Below are 19,758 nucleotides of genomic sequence, written 5' to 3' on the forward strand. Positions count from 1 at the left end.
TTCCAGTTGTAATATTTTACGAGCTTATAGTTGTTGCCCACGGAAAGCGATCAAGGATCGCGGGCCTTTGAGTAGGAGTCGTCCCAGGCTCCGAATGAAGTAAACTCCCTGTGTCTCTATGTTTGACTGTCTTTATTCCGCTGCTTATTACTCTATTAGTTTCACGTACGATTTACGATTTCGAAAAATGAAATAGCCACGAGCGCTATTCACCGCCCCCCCCTCTAGCGCTTTCGATCCATCAGTTAACCCTAAACTAAGTGGTACGGATGATCCAAGTGGACCGGGAGCAGCAGAAGGCATATTTGAACCTCATCATTTTGGCATATATGTGGAAACATGAGTGAAAGATGTTGAAGAATTCAAAAGGATGAAGATTTCATAGTGAAGATATCAGCTAGTTCTAATGGCCTCTACATTGCACCTTCAAATGATCGAGCTTGGAGATATTACATTTATCAAAGAGCAAGGGTAGCTTGGTAGCACGGGTTAACCATCTCTTCAGGTCAATCAACTTATAAATGGTAACATCTTCTCCCAACCTCTCGGTTGTGTCAAATTATTTCATTTAATGGTGTCGAAGATACTTTGTTATTCGTCCATGAAACCACATAACTATCCTCTCCTAGCTCCCTATCTCCATAGGCTTCAGTTCTGTTGGATCGAAAGAGCTAGAGGGGGGGTGAATAGCGCTCGTGGCTAATTCGTTCGTTTCGGAATCGTAACACAATCGAGTAAATTAACGCAGCGGAAAAATAAAAGAGCACACGCTAACACAAGTTGGTTACTTGGTTCGGAGCCTGTGACGACTCCTACTCCAAGGCCCGCGATCATTGATCACTTCCGGTAGACAACAACTATAAGCTCGAAAGTTGTTATTACAAATTAAGTACAATGTAAAAGCAGTAAACAAACTTTATACCGACAACGAAATACTGAAAGCTGAAGCTCCGGGTCGTCGGGATCTCGTTGCAGCACTTCGGGATCGTCTCGTAAGCAGCTTGTAGCAGAAAGATCGCTTGGAAGAACTTGTACTGAGATGTTGTTCGAAGTCCTCTTATAAACAGTGCTGGAGGCGCCTCCAAGGCTGTCCGAGGCTCCTCCAACGAGTCGATTCAACCGCGTAGATTAGCGCAGACTCCTTCTGTGCTTATCCTCCTCAAGGCGCCTTAAAGGCCAGTCCAAGGCGCCTTGAACCCCAGCTCCAAGGTGCCTTCAAGTCCATATAGGGCGCCTCCAGTGTTTCTGGACAGCTGGCTTCGGCTAGCACCTGAGGCACCTCCAAGCCCCATGGAGGCGCCTCAGAAACTGTTCATCCGAGGTCTAAGTTGTTTCTTTGTTCCTACAAATTGTGTTAGTTCAAAACACAAACCCTGCAAAACAAAGTTAGCACAGAAATAGATATAATGGATATAGTTGACAGTCGTCGGACTGCCCAGGTCTGACTTTGGATTTTCAACTGGAAACCCTAGGTCGACCTGACGTCTACTGTTCCTTCTACAGGGAACACGTCCTCACTTACTCCACTCAGGAGATTTACCTGTTGCCAATGCGATCCTCCAGATCGACTGGACTTTTGCTCAGCGTTCGAAGCTTCCGGACTTTTTGCTGGACTTCCGTTTCCCGACTGGTCTAGTCTTTCATCTGATTCGCGACACCAGGACTTTCCACCTGGGGTTACTCCCCCCCAGGACTTTTGCCTGAAGCTCTCGACCCGCCAAGACTTTCCGTATAGGGTTACCACCCCCTATGACCTAGGGTTACCACCCCCTAGGGTTTTCCACCTGCCTAACCGAAGCTAGGACTTTCCTGAAACACTCAATTAAGTACGTCAGATCACAAAACAACTTAACTTTGAATTCCTTTGCCATTATCAAAACAATGGTCGATCGTCGGATGCTTCCCGCACCAACAAGTTCCTTTCCCAGGATGGGTAAAACATGGTTTCGGTTCCCTGCATCCCTGCTAATTCCGCGGGATTGAGTCCCTCCCCCGGATAGATGGGATCTGGATTTCAATATTTCCACGTTCATTTTTTAATTTTCAAATTCTCTGCAATCTTTCAAGGGATCTAGTCCCTTTCCCTAGACGGTCAGATTTGGATGTTCATATTCTATTCTATGATCCTAGGTGGGTGAAGATTACTATTCTTGGACTTCTACTCTAGCATTGTGATAATCGGATATCAAATGGAGGAGGATTACTATTCCGGGACTTCTATTACAGCCTTATGACAGTCGGATATTGGGGGGAATGTCTTAGTGTACAACTATTATTGCTATTATCTTTAACTTCGCAGGATTAAGTTTTCCTCCCCAATCTGGTCAAGATCTGGTTTCTTGGACTCTGACGTTCTATTATACTCGGATGAGTGGAGATTACTATTTGGGGACTTCTATTCAAGTGTTATAATAATCTTATATGAGGGGGAGTGTTAAGGATTAACTTTCTACGGTTTTGAAATTTTCAATATCCTTGGCTTTGAAATTTTTAACATTCTTATTCGGGATTAGCCTTCTATGACTTTAAAATTCTCAACATCCCTGACTTTGAAATTCTTAACATTCTTATTCGGGATTAGCCTTCTACAACTTTAGAATTCTCAAACTCCTCAACTTTGGAATTCTTAATACCCTTGTTTGAAATTACCCTTCTGCTGTTCTCAATCAAGCCCTTCTCCCAAAGAAGGCACACACTGACTCTCAAGCCTTTCTCCTGAAGAAGGCACATGTGCACAAAAGCCCTTCTCACACAAATCTTTCTCCCAAGGTAACGAACAACTCTTTGGGTACATCCTCAGAAAGACCAAGTATCCATGATCTTGGAAAGATAACGGATTGGCAACAACTCCCTTTGGGTACATTCCCATAGATTGGGAATAATCTTTTGGATATATCCCAGAAAAGGTCATGTCTTCATGAACTTCGAAGGTAAGGATTAGGAATAATCCCTCATGTTACATCCTAGGAAAGGTCAAGTTCTCATAGACTCCAAAGGTAGCAAGATTGTAAACAACCTATTTACGTATATCCCTAGACATACTAAGTCCTCATGGACTATGAAATGTGACAAGATTAGGAACATCCATTTGGGTACATCTCCGAAAATATTAAGTCCTCATGAACTTGAAAAGATGGTAGGATTGAGAACAACTTCATTGGGTATATTCTCGAACAACCTCCATGAGTTGTAAAGTTCATAATTTGAAAACATCTCTGAGTACATCTCTAAAATAATCAAGTCTCCACGACTGGAGAATAACTCATTTGGGTACCTCTATACCCAACATCCTTCATGGTTGGGGAAGTCCACAACCTAGGATGCGGGAAAGTAGTCCATCTTTTCTCTCATGATGATGAATTCAGAGGCCATTATGGCAGGCCACGTCAGATCAAGAATCAGTCAGTTCTTAATTTTCACTTGGTCTAATTGTTTGAGGGTGGGGAGAGGCAAGTGATGCACATCGCAATCCATGCCTTGACAGTCCCTGTAAACTTACTAGTGTGAATCCATGCTAGACTACAACAAACATGTCCTGAAGATGAAATATCCTCTTCGACTCAAATAAAGTCCTCATGGATTCAGAAGTTCATGAACTCTTAAGTACATAGACTCTAAAGTGACAGCCATCATTCCTTACATAAGAGTTGACTTATACTTGATGGACTTTGAAGTACATGGACTTAGATGTGATTTCTGGTTTGTCCAAAATCATTACAATTTATTGTGATAATAGTGGTGTAGTAGCAAACTTGAATGAACCACGAGCCTATAAGGCGAGCAAACACATTGAGCGCAAGTACCACCTGATACGAGACATTGTAAAGCGAGGAGAAGTTGTTGTCGCCAAGATTGCATCAACAGATAACCTGGCAGATCATTTCACTAAGGCCCTTCCGGCGAAAGCTTTTGATCGACATGTTGAGGGGATGAGAATAAGATGTATGGCAGTATAGTATTTTAGTATAAGTGGAGATTGTTAGAATGTATACTAAAAGTCTAGTTTTTTGTATAAACATTTATTTTGAAATAAGAATCACATTGGTCAAATGTCTACATTTATATGCTAAATGTAGTTGTTCATTTAATTTATATTGAAAATAATATAATGTGTGGTGTCACACAGAAGATTATGTTATCAGTTCCTTATAAATTATAAAAGTTGCTCACAACCAAGATGGAATGAAACAAACTATTGTATGGTTGTAGTGTAATTTGGTATTATTTTATCTTAACTATAAAATTACACTAATACACTTTGAGTGTATTGAGCATGACCATTTAAGGTTGTTCCTTTTATACTGACTGTAAAAAAGAACAGAACCTCTGTTATTATGGAAGTGTGTACTCTTAATCATGATATAATAACAAGCACGCATACTTAATATTTATTTCTTTAATTTATCAAAGGGTGAGATTTAGTTCGTTAAATCAATAGGCCCGATAAGTTGGAAAATGATATTATTTATATGGTGTGTTGTTGATTATAGAATGAAACTGTGTCCTAATGATCTAGGTTGGTGATGTCCCCTTGAGGAGTTCATAAGGATTGTCATGTAAACTCTGTAGGTGGACTTAGTCTGACATAACAATAAGGTTGAGTGGTACTACTCTTGGAGCTAGATATTAATTAAGTGAGTTGTCAATAACTCATTTAATTAGTAGACATTCGATATCTTAAACACAGGGAAACTAACACATTCATGATAAGAATGAGCTCATATTGTAATATGGGATTGGTGTGGTAGTGTAATAATAATTCTTTAGTGGTATGAGGTATTATTGATGAACTTGAGTTGGGTATTCGAGGCGAACACGGGAAGCTCAAGCTCATCTAGAGACCAAACTAATTCTTCATCTCGGTCCTTGTTGTAGCCTCTTATTTATAAAGTCATATATCCACCTAAAGTCCAACTTCTTACCTATCTTGATGTGGCTGGCCAAGCTAAGCTTGGAGCCCAAGCTAGGGTCGATCAAGCCAAAGGATGGAGCTAAGTTGTGGCCGGCCAAGCTTGGAGCCCAAGCTAGGTGGCCGGCCACATAAAATTAAAAGGATATTTTAAATTTTAAAATCTTTCCTTTTGTGGAAACCATGTTTTTAAAAGAGAGTTTTTTTAATTTTAAAATCTTTTCTTTTATAACTTTCTACAAAGGATTAAGAGAGAGGTTTGAAATCTTTCTTTATTTGTAGTTATCTATAATGTTTAAGAGAAAGATTTTAATTTTTGATAAAACTTTCTTTTTTTTGTAACGATCCACATGTTTTTAAAAAGAGATATTTTAATTTATAAAATTTTCCTTTTATAACCAACAAGGGATTTAAAAGAGAAATTTTTTATTAAAATTTTTTACCAGAAACAAATAAGGAAGTTTTAATTTTATGTTTAAAACTTTCCTTATTTGGAACACTTGGGTAGGGCCGGCCATGACAACCATTAAAAGGAAGTTTTAATTTTTTGTTTTAAAACTTTTCTTTTTAGTCATTGGCAAAGAAAATAAGGAAGTTTTAATTATGTTTAAAACTTTCTTTTTTTTGCCAAAACGAAGGATTATAAAATAGAAGGAGGGGGTGCCTCATGAGATAACATCTTCTATTCCTCTCTTCCAATCCATTGGTGGCCGGCCCTCTTCCTTTTCTCTTCTCCTTTTGTTTTCTTTCTTGGAGGCCGGTGGCATCAAGCTTGGTTTTCTCTTGGTGGCCGGTTGCTTGAAGGAGAAGAAGAAGAGAAGGAAGCTCTCTTGTCTAGCATCCCTTAGAGGTTAGTTGGTGGTCAAAACTTGGAAGCAAAGGAAGAAGCTTGGGCGGGTGAGCCCTATTCCGGATGGCCGAGATCACCTAAGCTAGTGGAGCCGGAACAGAAAACCCGGACCGAGACGAGCTGAACCGAAGCGGAGCGACCCGACGGAAAAAGTCAACCAGAGTTGACTTTTGGGGTCCGGGGCGCCCGGACCGAAGTTTTTGACTAGATCGAGTTAAACTCGATCTGAACGTTGGGGGATAAAGTTTTATCCCCCCAGGGCGCCCGGAACCCCTTCGGGGCGCCCCGACCAGTGCTATAAATATAGCACTGGTTTGCACAGATCATTTAACTCACTTGTAATCAATTCCTTCTGTGCTTTCAATTCTGTTCTTTTCATTTGTGCTGTCAACGTTGTAAAGAGGCTACTCCGCCCAAAGGAGAATCAGATAGTGCGCTTACATTCCTTGGATTAGCAATCCCCTGATTGCAAACCAAGTAAAACTCTGGTGTCTGCTTTTCTTTACTTAGTCTCTTTTATTTATTTATTACAAGTGTTCATTATATAGTTGAAATCCGAGAAAGATTCGAGTTTTATTTTGTAGGACAATTCACCCCTCCCCTCTTGTCGCCCTCCAAAGGGACCAACAAAACCTAGTTTATTGTAAGAAGTTAAATATCCGATTTCTTTGAAAGGCTTTGTCTAAAAAGTTGTGGATGATCTCATACCCAAGAAGGCCTAGTGCCTCGCCATGTTTAACCTGGAAGCCGATTTTTGAAATAGATATTTAATTAACTTCTGTAATATGGTTTAACTTATGAAGGACACATCAGTTAAACTTGGAGTAAAAATATTAAGTATCATTTCTAATCCAAGTTTAACTTCTGAAGGACAATTTGGATTAATAATGTTAAGCATCGTTTGCAATCCAAATTTATTAGTAGAGCACATGGGTAGCTATGATAGTTCTATGCTTATGTAAATTTTTGTACAGGGGAACTAGAACGGTATTCCGAGTAGCAATCAACAGTTACGTCTTCCACTCCTTAGACACAAGACATCAAATCAACATAACCTAACTTAATTCAGTTGATCACAACAAAACTAATCTAGGGCACTTATAATAGCCGCTGCCAGTTTAGAATTTGTAGAAAGTATTACAATACTTACATTTTGCAAGCAATTCTCCTGACGGAAGAGTGACTTTCTCAAAATGTTTAGTGAAAATTGAAGATTTTAGAGGAGAAATTTCTTGAACTTTATAATTAATTGCATCGGTACTTCCTTGTGTTTCGGGTATCAGAAGATACTTGGTTTCATCATCGGTGGATTGAATGTTGGGGGTCCTCTTGTGATTCACTATTTTCTTTTCTCTCTGAGATCGAGATGATGAACCTCCTCGGCCTCTTTCCATTGTAATTGAAAGTTGGAAACAAAATGTGTAGAAATAGAGACTTGAAGTAAAAAACGTATAGATAATGTGAAATTAAGAATAAGAGTAGAGAAGATGTGTGTACAAATGATGAAATAAACTCTCTATTTATAGAGTTTGGATATTAATAAACACTAAATTATAGTCATTATCCACCAAAGGGCGCCCGCCCTAGGTCAGGGTACGTTGTTCGTTCATATTCTATACGCATTTCATTATTTTATGTTTTAGTCTGTTACTTATATATTCGTTGTATCTGCCTCGAGCATCGGGGAACCAGGGACCGGGGCAACTCGGTCGCTGGCTGCAGGTAGCTTTGACTAGATGACTTCTGATGACTTGGTCAACATAGAAGTCATCTCAGCATATCCCCCCACCTCCAGGACATCTCAGTTCAGTTAACATTTCATCCCACCTCACTCGGTGTCTGACTCAGATTTTGCGGAGGGGGAGGGGGGGGCCTCGAACCATAACCAACCCGACATCCTGCCGGGATAATTATGGTTTGGCCCGATGACCTGAGTCAACGGGCAACCGTTTCATTGACCTAAATTACGGGCTCAGGTCGGGTCTGGGCTGGACCCAGCCCGAGATCAGGTCTAGATTAGAGGCTCTTACAAATGTGAACATGAGCTCGTGGACTAGAAGTCCCCTGGAGTACTGCTTGACCACAAAAAATAGAAGTCTCTACCAATATAAACCCTAAACTAAATAGTATAATCGAGCCAAGAGGATCGGAGCACCACATCATATTGCATGTCTAATAATTGTATATTGGACGTCAATATTAGGAGGCCAGATCTTCTAGTCTACAAAAAGAGTTGATTAGGGGATGACCATTTGTAATTACTATCGGATCGTGGCCACGATTCGACCATAATTGGTTGTGATCGCTCTCTGAGTTTACTACCGTCTCCCATGTTATAGTTTGGGTCGGGACGGATAACTGGAAGCCACCCTCACTCGACGACTGATAGTCTGGTCACTTACCCACTATTGGTGACCTTCGGACAATCTTTATCTATTCATCCTGACTGAAATTATAATATAGGAAGAGACAGTAAACTCAAAGAAGGATTATAATTAATTATGATATCATCACGCTCCAATGACAATTATAAATGGTATGTCCCTTATTTAGTTTTTCTACTAGAGGATCTAGTCTCTCATATCAGATCATAGATATTTCCAATTGTCTCGATAACGATCTAGTTAATTATATTAAACAGAGAAAAAGACAAAATGTTAAATGGCTCGATTGATAATTAAAGTGTTGTCTCCACTATCACTGTTGTATATTCCTAAAGAACAAGCTAACAAAAATTGTCGGGTCGTTGTGTGTCTAGATGAGATTGAAAAGTTATTTTCACTCCATTTTATATTATATCAAATTAAAAATCTATAAAATTAAATTCACATTATTTTTCTCTTCCTAAAATACAAAATTTACTTGCACCGTAACATGAAATTTTTTGCCTAGCTTTATATGATAATGATAATATTAAAAAAAATAACTAACACATTATATAATAATGACATTATTAAAAAAATAATATCACATATCTTTAAGTAAAATTAAAACCATATTAATTCAAAAATATTAAAATACAGGATTCTGATCTCTACTTGACCCTAAGTTTTTTTTCTGCACATGCATTAATTTAATAACTAATTGATTAATCAATTAATTATGTTGCGCATTATTTCATCCAATAATCTTTTAATCAATCAAATAATATCTGTATTCAAATTTTCTATAACTTTTTATTAATCATGTACTGAAGTTTATAAAATATCCATTCAAATTACATATCTATTTTTAATTTTATCTTTATTAATCAACTGATATTTAAAACAGTCGAATCGATGTAGTTCAATATCAAAACGTTCGAAATCAGTCAAACTTAGTTCTTAAATCAGTCAAATTGATTTACTTTAATTTTTTAAAATCAAAATCATTTTTAGATTAAATTAGTTGATAGATTAAACGATCTTAAATTTATATGAAACTAATTACTATGTGTTCATCTATCTTTCTTGATTATATTTATATCCTTAAATATCAATTTGACGTTTGATACATCATCCATTTTTATCCAAAATTGACTGATGGATCAAACGACTTCGAATTGACATAAAACAAGTTCTTATATATTTGTCTATCTCTTCTGATTATATACATGCTCTCAAACATCAATTTAACTTAATATATGGAGAGCAATGATTTTTTGAACATGAATTAAATTTTTCAAACATATTATGTTTAAAAATCATTGTTCTCAATATATTGGGTCAAATTAAAATTTAAGGGCATGGATATAATCAGGAGAGGTAGATGAACACATAGGAACTAATTTCATGTCAATTCGATGTCATTTGGTCTATCAATTAATTTTAGACAAAAACAGCTAATGAATTAAACGATTTCAGATTGACATGAAACTGGTTTCTATATGTTTGACTAGTTATCCTGATTATATTCATGCTCTCAAACATCAATTTAACATAATATATTGAGAGTAATAATTTTTTGAACATGAATTAAATTTTAATCTAAGGCCATCGCTGACTGCCTTTGGCCACCCATCGTCCATCGCCGCAGCCTCCGGCTATCCACTCCGATTCAAATTATAGCATGGGGATAATGAACTTAGAGAGATAACACAATCAATTATGACAAGATTATCATCACAATCCTACTATAATTATAAATAATCCATCATCTATTTATTTTTTATTTTTTTTACTAGAGGATCTGGTCTCCCATATCAGAACAGTGATACTTGCAATACTCTCGATAACGATCTAGTTAATGAATGAATCAGGACAAAAAAAAGACAAAATGTTAAATGGCTCGATTGATAAGTGTTGTCTCCACTAGCACTGTTGTAATTCGTAAAGAACAAGCTAACAAAATTGTTGGGTAGTTGAGTGTGATTGAAAAGTTACTTTCACTCCATTTTATATTATATCAAATTAAAAATCTCTAAAATTAAATTCACATTATTTTTTTCTCCTTAAAATACAAAATTTACTTGCACGGTAAGAGCATCCACATCAGTTTCTCTATTACTATATCTAAAATTTAGGGTAAATGACTCACTTTATTAAATTTAGATAATCACTTTTTACTACACACTACATCAAATACCTTAAAATTTCCATGATCCTTATTTTTTTATTATTTTATTCTCTTTCTTCTATTTTTTATTATTATATTTATGGAATGAGTAGAAGGAGAGAGATTGAGTGGAAGGAGAGAGATTAAAAAGAAATATTATTTTATTTTTAGGGTAAAGGTTTCATTCCTAAATTTAGAGAATCACTATTCATCAAATCTAAATTTAGGGAATGAATAGGGTAACTGATGAGAGAAATTTTAGTTATCCTATCTTAAAATTTAAGGTAAAATATTTAGATAGGGTAACTGATGTAGATGCTCTAACATGCATTTTTTTTTGTCTAGCTTTATATAATAATGATAACATAAAAAAAAACTAGCACATTATATAATAATGACATTATTAAAAAAAATAATATAACATATCTTTAAGTAAAATTAAAAATTATATTAATTCAAAAATATTAAAATACAGGATTCTGATCTCTACTCGACCCTAATTTCATCAATTAATTTTTTAATCAATTAAATAATATCGAGAAAATTATATTTTCAATCCTGTAACATACATCATTTTCAATTTTAGTCCTATAATGAGTTAATTTACGTTTTTAGTTCTGTAACTTGTAATATTTTTCAATTTTAATCTTTTTTCTTTCAAAATTAAAATTTTTCAACGAAAAATATCTAATTTGTGATTGAAATATAAAAGGTACATGGGTCATAAAAAATCAAAATCTCCAAATTAAATTTACAACTCATCATTTTCCGTTAAAAATTTTTAATTTTAGAAGAAAAATGACTGAAATTTAAAAATATTACAAGTTACAGGACTAAAAATATAAATTAACTCATAATAGGACTAAAATTGAAAAAAAAATTAAGCTACAAGACTAAAAACATAATTTTCTCAATAATATCTGTATTCAAATTTTCTAACATTTATGAATATGTCATGGGAATTTATCTCCTCATGACGAGGTGTGATCAAATATAACTATGAATCTTTCATAAAAAATCTTTCATATTAATCTCAGAATCAACAACACATCATGAATCAAATAAAACTATGAAAAGTTTTTGTACATATTATAAGTTTTAGTGCTCCTCGATCGATTTTCGAGACACAAGGCAACGCACGCACCACCAAAAGGAGATGAAAACGAGAGAAGAAGAGAAGCAATTATCAAAAAGCAGGCAAAGGATAATATTCGTCGGACCCACGAAACAAACGAAAAGGAAATTGTTAAGGAAATAACGAACGAATTCATACATATGAGCTAGCTAGACCATATACCACCTACTCATTCGACTTTAATTCAAACATGAGCATTAGTTGTGGTAGATGAAACCCGGGAACAGTTAAACCGCCCGCGATTTAAATGTCAAGGAACGGCATCCAGAAGAGTGGACATGTTGACGTGCAAATCGACTACTTCTCAAAGAAAGAAAGAAGAAAGACAGCTTCCAGAAAGACAGCGCTTCCAATTGTTTCGCGGAAGGACTCAAATGTTGACCGCCGCCGGAGCCACACAGAGCCAAAGACACGTGGATTATTGAAGAAAGAAAGCAAAGAAAGAATACGTTCCCAGTTGTTTCGCTCCAGAGCTCAAATTTCGACCGCCGCGGGACCCATCGAGAGCTACGACTTGACGGATTATTGACCCTTTCGGTGCGTCACACTGTACGTCACGTAAAATGCTTATTCATTAATATCAATAAATAAAATAAAAAAAATTGTCAAGGGGAAATGACATACGGCTCCTGCCGGCTAATTAACTTCTCGCGTTCAATCCTGATCAGCTTCTAGACGCCGAGGAAATAATTTTAGAATTTTTCTAAGTAAAGCGTGGTCTCACTTTAAGAGCGAAACATTAGAGCACAAATGCATTTGCAAGGGTACTTGAGTAATTTGGTTTTGGAAATTATTCAAAGTCAAGTATAATAATAATAAAAAAAATAGCAGCCTCCACCTTGTCTCTTTCTCTTTCGTCACGTGACAAGGAGCATCTTGTTCTATTTAAGCGCTCTTTCGCCTTCCTCACTCCGAGCACACAGATTTTACTGCCGGTAGAATTGGCTGCTTACTGGATCGATCTGGTTCCCCTCTCTTCGCCAATCCAACGACGAGCTTTTCCGTTGTTCAAGGGCAAGATAGAGATAGAGAGAGAGAGGGTCTTTTCCGTTGCTCGCGGGCTTGAGATAGAGAGAGAGAGAGAGAGGGTGGAGAACCATGGAGACGTCGGAGCTGCCCCGGATCGGGAGCATGAGGCGGAACGGGTCCCTGTGGCGTGGGGACGACGGCATCTTCTCATCGTCGTCGCGGGAGGGGTTGGACGATGAGGAGGCGCTCAAGTGGGCGGCGCTCGAGAAGCTGCCCACCTACGACCGCGTCCGCCGCGGCATCCTCGCGCTTAAGGAGGGTAGCCGCCGCCTCGAGGAGGTTGACGTCCAGAACCTCGGCTTCCACGAGCGGAAGGCCCTTCTCGAGAGACTCGTCCACGTCGCCGACGAGGATAACGAGCGATTTCTCATGAAGCTACGGGACCGCATGGATCGGTGAGAGCAAACGCAAACTCAGAATATCCTTCTTTCCTGGTCCCTCCTCTTGCTGTTCTAGATCACTGTTTCGGATTTCTGTTGCCGAGCTTCAATTAAAGCCTTCCTCGTTTTTTTCGATTCACGCAGAGTTGGAATTGATCTCCCTACCATTGAGGTGAGGTACGAGCACCTCAGCGTGGAAGCAGAGGCACATGTCGGCGGCAGAGGAATGCCTACTTTAATCAATGCTAGCCTTAACGTGCTCGAGGTAGTGATATAGTTAATTGCTCGAAGCTTTATGTAAAATCATTATAGAAGTTCACTAATCTTTCTCTTGCTTTTTGAATTACAAAAGGGCTTCGCCAATTTCTTGCGTATTCTACCAAGTAACAAGAGATCTTTGTCCATCCTTCATGATGTCAGTGGAATCGTCAAACCCTGCAGGTAGGTTTGGAGTTTTACTCGTTTATAACAGCTAATTTTGCGTTCCATATAATATAATGATCCTCTCCAGTCTAAGCAAATACCCATTACTTCGACTTGTTCTTCAGGATGACTTTGCTTCTAGGTCCTCCAGGATCAGGAAAGACTACTCTTTTGTTAGCGTTGGCTGGGAAACTAGAATCTGATCTAAAGGTATTTCTAAATTAATTTCATCGCTATCCTTTGAGTGCTATAATCTGATTGTCGGGAGTGAAAATAACCACAGGTTAAAGGGAAAGTTACTTACAACGGCCATGAAATGAATGAGTTTGTCCCTGAGCGCACTGCAGCTTATATTAGCCAACACGACCTTCATATCGGGGAGATGACTGTTCGGGAAACATTGGCTTTCTCAGCAAGGTGCCAAGGCGTCGGTAGTCGTTATGGCAAGCATCGTCCAATTCATTATGGAAACAATTGCTTTATTCGTGTTTCTGGAAAACTTTCTACTTACTCAGTTGAACTGGTTTTATGGTTGAAAACAGAGATGCTAACCGAGTTAGCTAGGAGGGAGAAGGAAGCAAACATCAAGCCAGATCCTGACTTAGATATATTTATGAAGGTGGAATTCTACCACCTTGATGACTCAGCCTTAAGTTTTGTGCATGATCATTTTGTTATTAATAAGTGAATGTGACACTTCGTTGGAGTTTTGATTTATTTCCTGTGTTATGATTACTCTTTGCAGGCAGCTTCCGTGGAAGGACAAGAATCCAATGTGATCACTGATTATATACTAAAGGTATTTTATTATATCTTACATCATATGCACCAGATGTTGCAAAAACAGTCAAGCCTTTAGTTTGTGGAAAATTGGCTCGGATATAAATTAAATTTCTACTTTTGTTTCATTCAAACTGGCAGATCCTAGGGTTGGAAGTCTGTGCAGACACCATGGTAGGAGATGAAATGTTAAGAGGTATCTCCGGTGGACAAAGAAAACGTGTTACAACAGGTACATATATGAATTACTTTAGCAGTTCCTCTAACATGATTCTGCATGTGACCTGCAATTTCATTCTCAGTCTCTTGGCTAACGTAGGGTTGGATTTTGGCTTGATTTAGGTGAAATGCTTGTTGGACCTGCAAGAGCTCTATTCATGGATGAGATATCAACTGGTCTGGATAGCTCAACAACTTTCCAGATAGTAAAGTCACTTAGGCAGTCCATTCACATTCTTGGTGGAACGGCTGTTATTTCCCTCTTGCAACCTGCGCCTGAGACTTATGACCTTTTCGACGACATAATCCTTCTCTCTGATGGTCAGGTCGTCTATCAAGGACCTCGTGAAAATGTGCTTGAGTTTTTTGAATCTATGGGTTTCAAATGTCCTGAGAGAAAGGGTGTTGCAGATTTCCTGCAAGAAGTAGGTTTTTTGCAAAAAAAAAAAAATGTTTGTATTTCAATTAACTTAGATTTCATGTGCATGAACATTGAGTTTTGATCGGATTCACAGGTAACATCAAGGAAGGATCAACAACAGTACTGGGCGCGTCATGAGGATCCCTATAGATATGTGCCTGTCAGAGAATTTGCTGAATCTTTCCAGTCATTCCATGTTGGTCGAGCTATGGCAAATGAACTCTCCATTCCATTTGATAAGACCAAGGGCCACCCTGCTGCTCTTACAACAACAAAATATGGTGTTAGCAATAAGGAACTCTTAAAAGCTAACATTGACAGAGAACTATTGCTAATGAAGAGGAACTCATTCTTCTATGTATTCAAGGCTTGTCAAGTAAGTCTGCTGAACATTTATTAAATGGTTTTATGCTATAAACATAAATTTATTGTTTTCTATTGTTCCTCTACAGCTTACTTTCATGGCATTCATTGCAATGACAGTCTTCTTGCGGACAAATATGCACCGGGATGATGTAGGTGATGGGGGTATATATGTGGGTGCACTTTTCTTTGGAGTGGTCATGATCATGTTCAATGGGTTTACTGAAACTGCTATGGTTATTTTAAAGATTCCTGTTTTCTTCAAGCAAAGGGACCTCCTTTTCTTCCCTGCATGGTCATATGCAATTCCATCATGGATTCTTAAGATTCCAATTACATTTATTGAAGTTGCAGTGTGGGTTTTCACAACTTATTATGTCATTGGATTTGATCCAAATGTTGGAAGGTAAGGTCGTGGTATTAATTTCACAATCATTCTACCTTAATGCTTACAATTGAACCATAACAATACTTGATTCGATAACAGGCTGTTTAAGCAGTACTTGCTGCTACTAGTGGTCAATCAGATGGCATCTGCACTCTTTCGTTTAAATGGGGCAGTGGGTAGAAACATGATAGTTGCAAATACCTTTGGGTCTTTTGCTCTACTAATTTGCATGCTGCTAGGTGGCTTTATTATTGCACGAAGTAAGTCACTATTACTTGCCTATACCAACTTGCTCTGCAAGTAGAATAGTATGATTGATCTGCAGAACAAAACATTGACGTCTTATTTACCCTCACATTCTGATACAAAACTCCTTTGCAGATGATGTGAAGAAATGGTGGATATGGGGTTATTGGATCTCACCTCTTATGTACGCACAAAATTCAATTTCAGTGAATGAATTATTGGGTCACAGTTGGAGTCATGTAAGAGCATTTCTTTTGTGGAATCGAGCGGCTGTAAATTTTATATGATAGTAAAATTTAAGAGTTTTGATCATTTTCCCTCGCAGAACCAAACAGATCCTCTAGGAGTACGCGTTTTGAGGGCACGAGGTATTTTCCCTGAAGCAAAATGGTATTGGATCGGTTTGGGGGCCTTGGTTGGTTATGTATTTCTGTTCAATGCTCTTTTCACAATGGCTCTTACATATCTCAAACGTGAGTGCATTTTTTTTTTTACTTTTAATTTATTAGGAAATGCATCATCTAGAAGTTTTTGACTTCATGTTGTAAATTTGATTGCTATTCAGCTCATATCTCTCCTTTTGCAGCATTTGGCAAATCTCATCCACCCATATCTGAGGAGACTTTAAAGGAAAAGCATACCAATCTAACTGGTGAAGTGTTGGACCAATCATCTAGAGGGAAGAAATCTGATCAACCCTCTTCATCCAAGGGTATATTATATTTTTTAAATATAAACTTATTTCTCATTTTGACAATTTTATTGACTGGAAACTTGATTTACAGCTGATGGAATTATTAGGAAAGATAGCACAAATGCATCTAGTGATATAAATAAGAAGGGCATGATCCTTCCCTTCACTCCACTTTCCATTACCTTTGACAACATACAATACTCTGTGGACATGCCGCAGGTAATAATATCCTTATGTATGATACAAATACATATACCTTATTTAGCACATGTTGCATTTGTATCTTACCGTTGTGCCTTGTACAGGAAATGAAAAGTCAAGGTGTGGAAGAAAATCGTTTGATGCTCCTCAAGGGTATAAGTGGTTGTTTTAGGCCAGGAGTACTTACAGCACTAATGGGCGTCAGTGGTGCTGGAAAGACAACATTGATGGATGTCTTGGCTGGGAGAAAAACAGGTGGCTACATAGAAGGAAATATCACCATCTCTGGTTACCCCAAGCAGCAGGAAACTTTTGCTCGTGTATCTGGATATTGTGAACAAAATGACATACACTCTCCGCAAGTGACTGTATATGAATCACTTATTTATTCTGCATGGCTTCGATTATCTGCCGATGTTGATTCTGCAACAAGGAAGGTTTGTCAGATAAAAAGAATGGTCCCAAGCTTACATTATTTTAAGTTGATTCACCTAAAGATTGACCTTAAGCTATTTCTTGCAGATGTTTGTTGAAGAGGTCATGGAGCTTGTAGAGTTGGCTTCATTAAGAGATGCACTTGTTGGTTTGCCAGGAGTAAATGGGTTATCGACTGAACAGCGAAAGAGACTGACTATTGCTGTGGAACTTGTTGCCAACCCATCTATCATATTCATGGATGAACCGACATCTGGGCTTGATGCAAGGGCCGCGGCTATAGTAATGAGAACTGTGAGGAACACTGTAGACACTGGACGGACTGTTGTGTGCACTATTCACCAGCCTAGTATCGACATATTTGAAGCTTTTGATGAGGTGAGAAAAAAATTAAGTCGCCTAGTTTGTATGATTATGGTACTCAATATTGACAAATCATTATGGCATTTGTTTATCTGTTTTGTGCTAGCTCTTCCTTATGAAACGAGGTGGAGAAGAGATTTATGTAGGTCCACTTGGTCGTCATTCTTGTCATTTGATCAACTACTTTGAGGTGAGACAACAAAGCAACTGAAGAATTTTTTGTCCTTGTATGATTCTGTTGATCTAATGATTGATTATGGTTATTTAACTATTTGTCTTAGGGAATTGATGGTGTCAGTAAGATAAATGATGGATACAACCCAGCAACATGGATGTTGGAAGTGACTGCACAGGCACAAGAAGATCAACTAGGGGTTGATTTTAGTCAGATCTACAAGAATTCAGAACTTTATCAGTGAGTATCATCCTTGCTCCTCTTAGTCTTCTTCAAGTCTCGTATATCAATCAGTACATCTCAAAAAAGAGCATTTGGTATTTCAGGAGAAACCAAAATTTGATAAAGGAACTAAGCACGCCGCCTCCTGACTCGAGTGATCTTTACTTCCCAACCCAGTATTCTCAATCTTTTCTCGTGCAATGCATGGCTTGCCTATGGAAACAACACTTATCATACTGGCGGAACCCTCCATACACTGCAGTGAGGTTCTACTTCACCATAATGATAGCCTTGTTGTTTGGAACTGTGTTTTGGGACCTTGGTACCAAAAGGTAAATATCCATCCTGAAATTCCTCAAGTGCCATAAATACCACACTTATATTGTATGATCGAGATATTTCCAGAGTTTTAAGGAAACTTCAAATTGCAGGAAAACACAGCAAGATTTATTCAATGCAATGGGTTCTATGTATGCTGCTGTTTTGTTTCTCGGGGTCCAGAACGCTTCCTCTGTTCAACCAGTTGTTGCTATTGAAAGAACGGTCTTTTACAGAGAGCGAGCAGCTGGAATGTACTCAGCCTTGCCTTATGCATTTGGACAAGTAATCGATCCCAAACGAACTTCACTAAATTCTTGGATAATTGAATAATGTTCTTTTAAATCACATCACAGTTCCCTAATTACTGTGGCGCTCCATTTTGCAGGTTGTAATTGAACTTCCATATGTCTTGGTCCAATCATTAGTATATGGTGTCATAGTCTATGCCATGATTGGGTTTGAATGGACCGCTGTTAAGTTCTTCTGGTACTTGTTCTTCATGTACTTCACGCTTCTCTACTTCACATTCTATGGAATGATGGCGGTGGGTTTGACCCCCAACTACAATATTGCGGCAATCGTCTCGTCTGCATTCTATGGAATATGGAACATTTTTTCTGGATTCATTGTCCCCCGACCTGTAAGTGAAAACGTCATTTGCTTGATCATATATATCTCTCCCCTCAATTGAAGAATATCCAAGTAATTATTGTAACCTTTTCTTCTACTACAGAGGATCCCAGTGTGGTGGAGATGGTACTACTGGGCATGCCCTGTGGCTTGGACCTTGTATGGATTGGTTGTTTCACAGTTCGGAGATATAACAGATGAGACACTCGACGATTCAAATACTACGGTGTCTGAATTCATTAGGAATTACTTTGGATTCAGACATAACTTCTTGGGCGTGGTAGCGGCTGTGGTGCTCATCTTTCCCGTGCTTTTTGCCTTCCTCTTTGCATTCTCGATAAAGACTATCAACTTCCAGAGAAGGTGAGCGTTGTTGTGCTTAGGATCGCAGAGTCCGGGAAGATAAAATAAAGACCTGCAATGCAGATAATGCTTCTGCATTCTGGCTCGTGCAAACCAATGCCTGTGCATTCTTGTTATAATATTTGCTAATATAGATTATGGTCCTTTTTGCGTGTATGTTTGAGTTCGGTATGGTGTATATTAATTTCAATTCATTTTTTTTTACTTGTCAACTTAAATATTTAATACGAGATACTACTATACATCTGTGTTTGACAATTAATCCATGACAAATTATATTAGCAGGTCGATTGATTGAAAATTTTCAAAATAATAAAAAAATTGTAGCAATTGTTGCAATTCATGGTTTCACGAGCTTTTACGAGAGTAATTTTGCTTTTATAATCACCGAAGCGGAACCCAGTAATAAATAAGCTCTTTTGTTCCCCCATCCTGTTTGTTTCTGTTCTAGTAGGCGAGGTACGAGAACCAAAGGGGTCAAGTCCACTTCCTTCGAGGCAGAGTGTCTTAGCTAACTTTACCAAAGGGGTGTTACTGCCCATGAAACCGAGGGCTTTGTTGCGCATTTGAATATTCATTGTAACAGTTAGCAAACTCTCAAAATGTTTAATCTCCGGCGGCTGATTGGTTCCATTTTGTCCAATCAAAATTAAAATAAAACAACGAGCGAAAGGAAGA

The 19,758-nt window shown here is 38.0% G+C and overlaps 1 protein-coding gene across 2 annotated transcripts; it reads left to right on the plus strand.

Moving 5' to 3' along the window:
• The first annotated feature begins 12,322 nt into the window (after positions 1–12,322).
• Positions 12,323–19,342, plus strand: LOC122015382 (ABC transporter G family member 36-like). Of its 2 annotated transcripts, XM_042572246.1 has the most exons (24): positions 12,323–12,851; positions 12,981–13,101; positions 13,189–13,277; positions 13,385–13,469; positions 13,543–13,702; positions 13,802–13,878; positions 14,005–14,058; positions 14,181–14,271; positions 14,382–14,683; positions 14,774–15,055; positions 15,132–15,448; positions 15,530–15,690; positions 15,812–15,915; positions 16,002–16,149; positions 16,263–16,388; positions 16,462–16,589; positions 16,676–17,008; positions 17,094–17,384; positions 17,476–17,559; positions 17,651–17,784; positions 17,871–18,098; positions 18,198–18,369; positions 18,473–18,727; positions 18,821–19,342. In XM_042572246.1, exons 1-24 carry the CDS (start codon positions 12,526–12,528, stop codon positions 19,082–19,084), a joined length of 4,332 nt encoding a protein of 1,443 aa, XP_042428180.1. In that variant the 5' UTR covers positions 12,323–12,525; the 3' UTR covers positions 19,085–19,342. The 2 variants fall into 2 exon arrangements, with proteins under 2 accessions (XP_042428180.1, XP_042428179.1); XM_042572245.1 differs by having other exon boundaries at positions 13,543–13,878.
• The last annotated feature ends 416 nt before the right edge of the window (positions 19,343–19,758 follow it).

Source organism: Zingiber officinale, chromosome 8B, assembly GCF_018446385.1.
Source record: "Zingiber officinale cultivar Zhangliang chromosome 8B, Zo_v1.1, whole genome shotgun sequence".
NCBI lineage: Eukaryota > Viridiplantae > Streptophyta > Magnoliopsida > Zingiberales > Zingiberaceae > Zingiber > Zingiber officinale.

Bases quoted from the DNA above. Each gene is read 5' to 3' on its own strand.
- LOC122015382 (XM_042572245.1), top strand. From the start codon at position 12,526: ATGGAGACGTCGGAGCTGCCCCGGATCGGGAGCATGAGGCGGAACGGG. The intron at 16,389-16,461 runs GTATATTATATT...CTTGATTTACAG, and splicing joins TCAACCCTCTTCATCCAAGG to CTGATGGAATTATTAGGAAA. The intron at 17,560-17,650 runs GTGAGACAACAA...TATTTGTCTTAG, and splicing joins ATTTGATCAACTACTTTGAG to GGAATTGATGGTGTCAGTAA.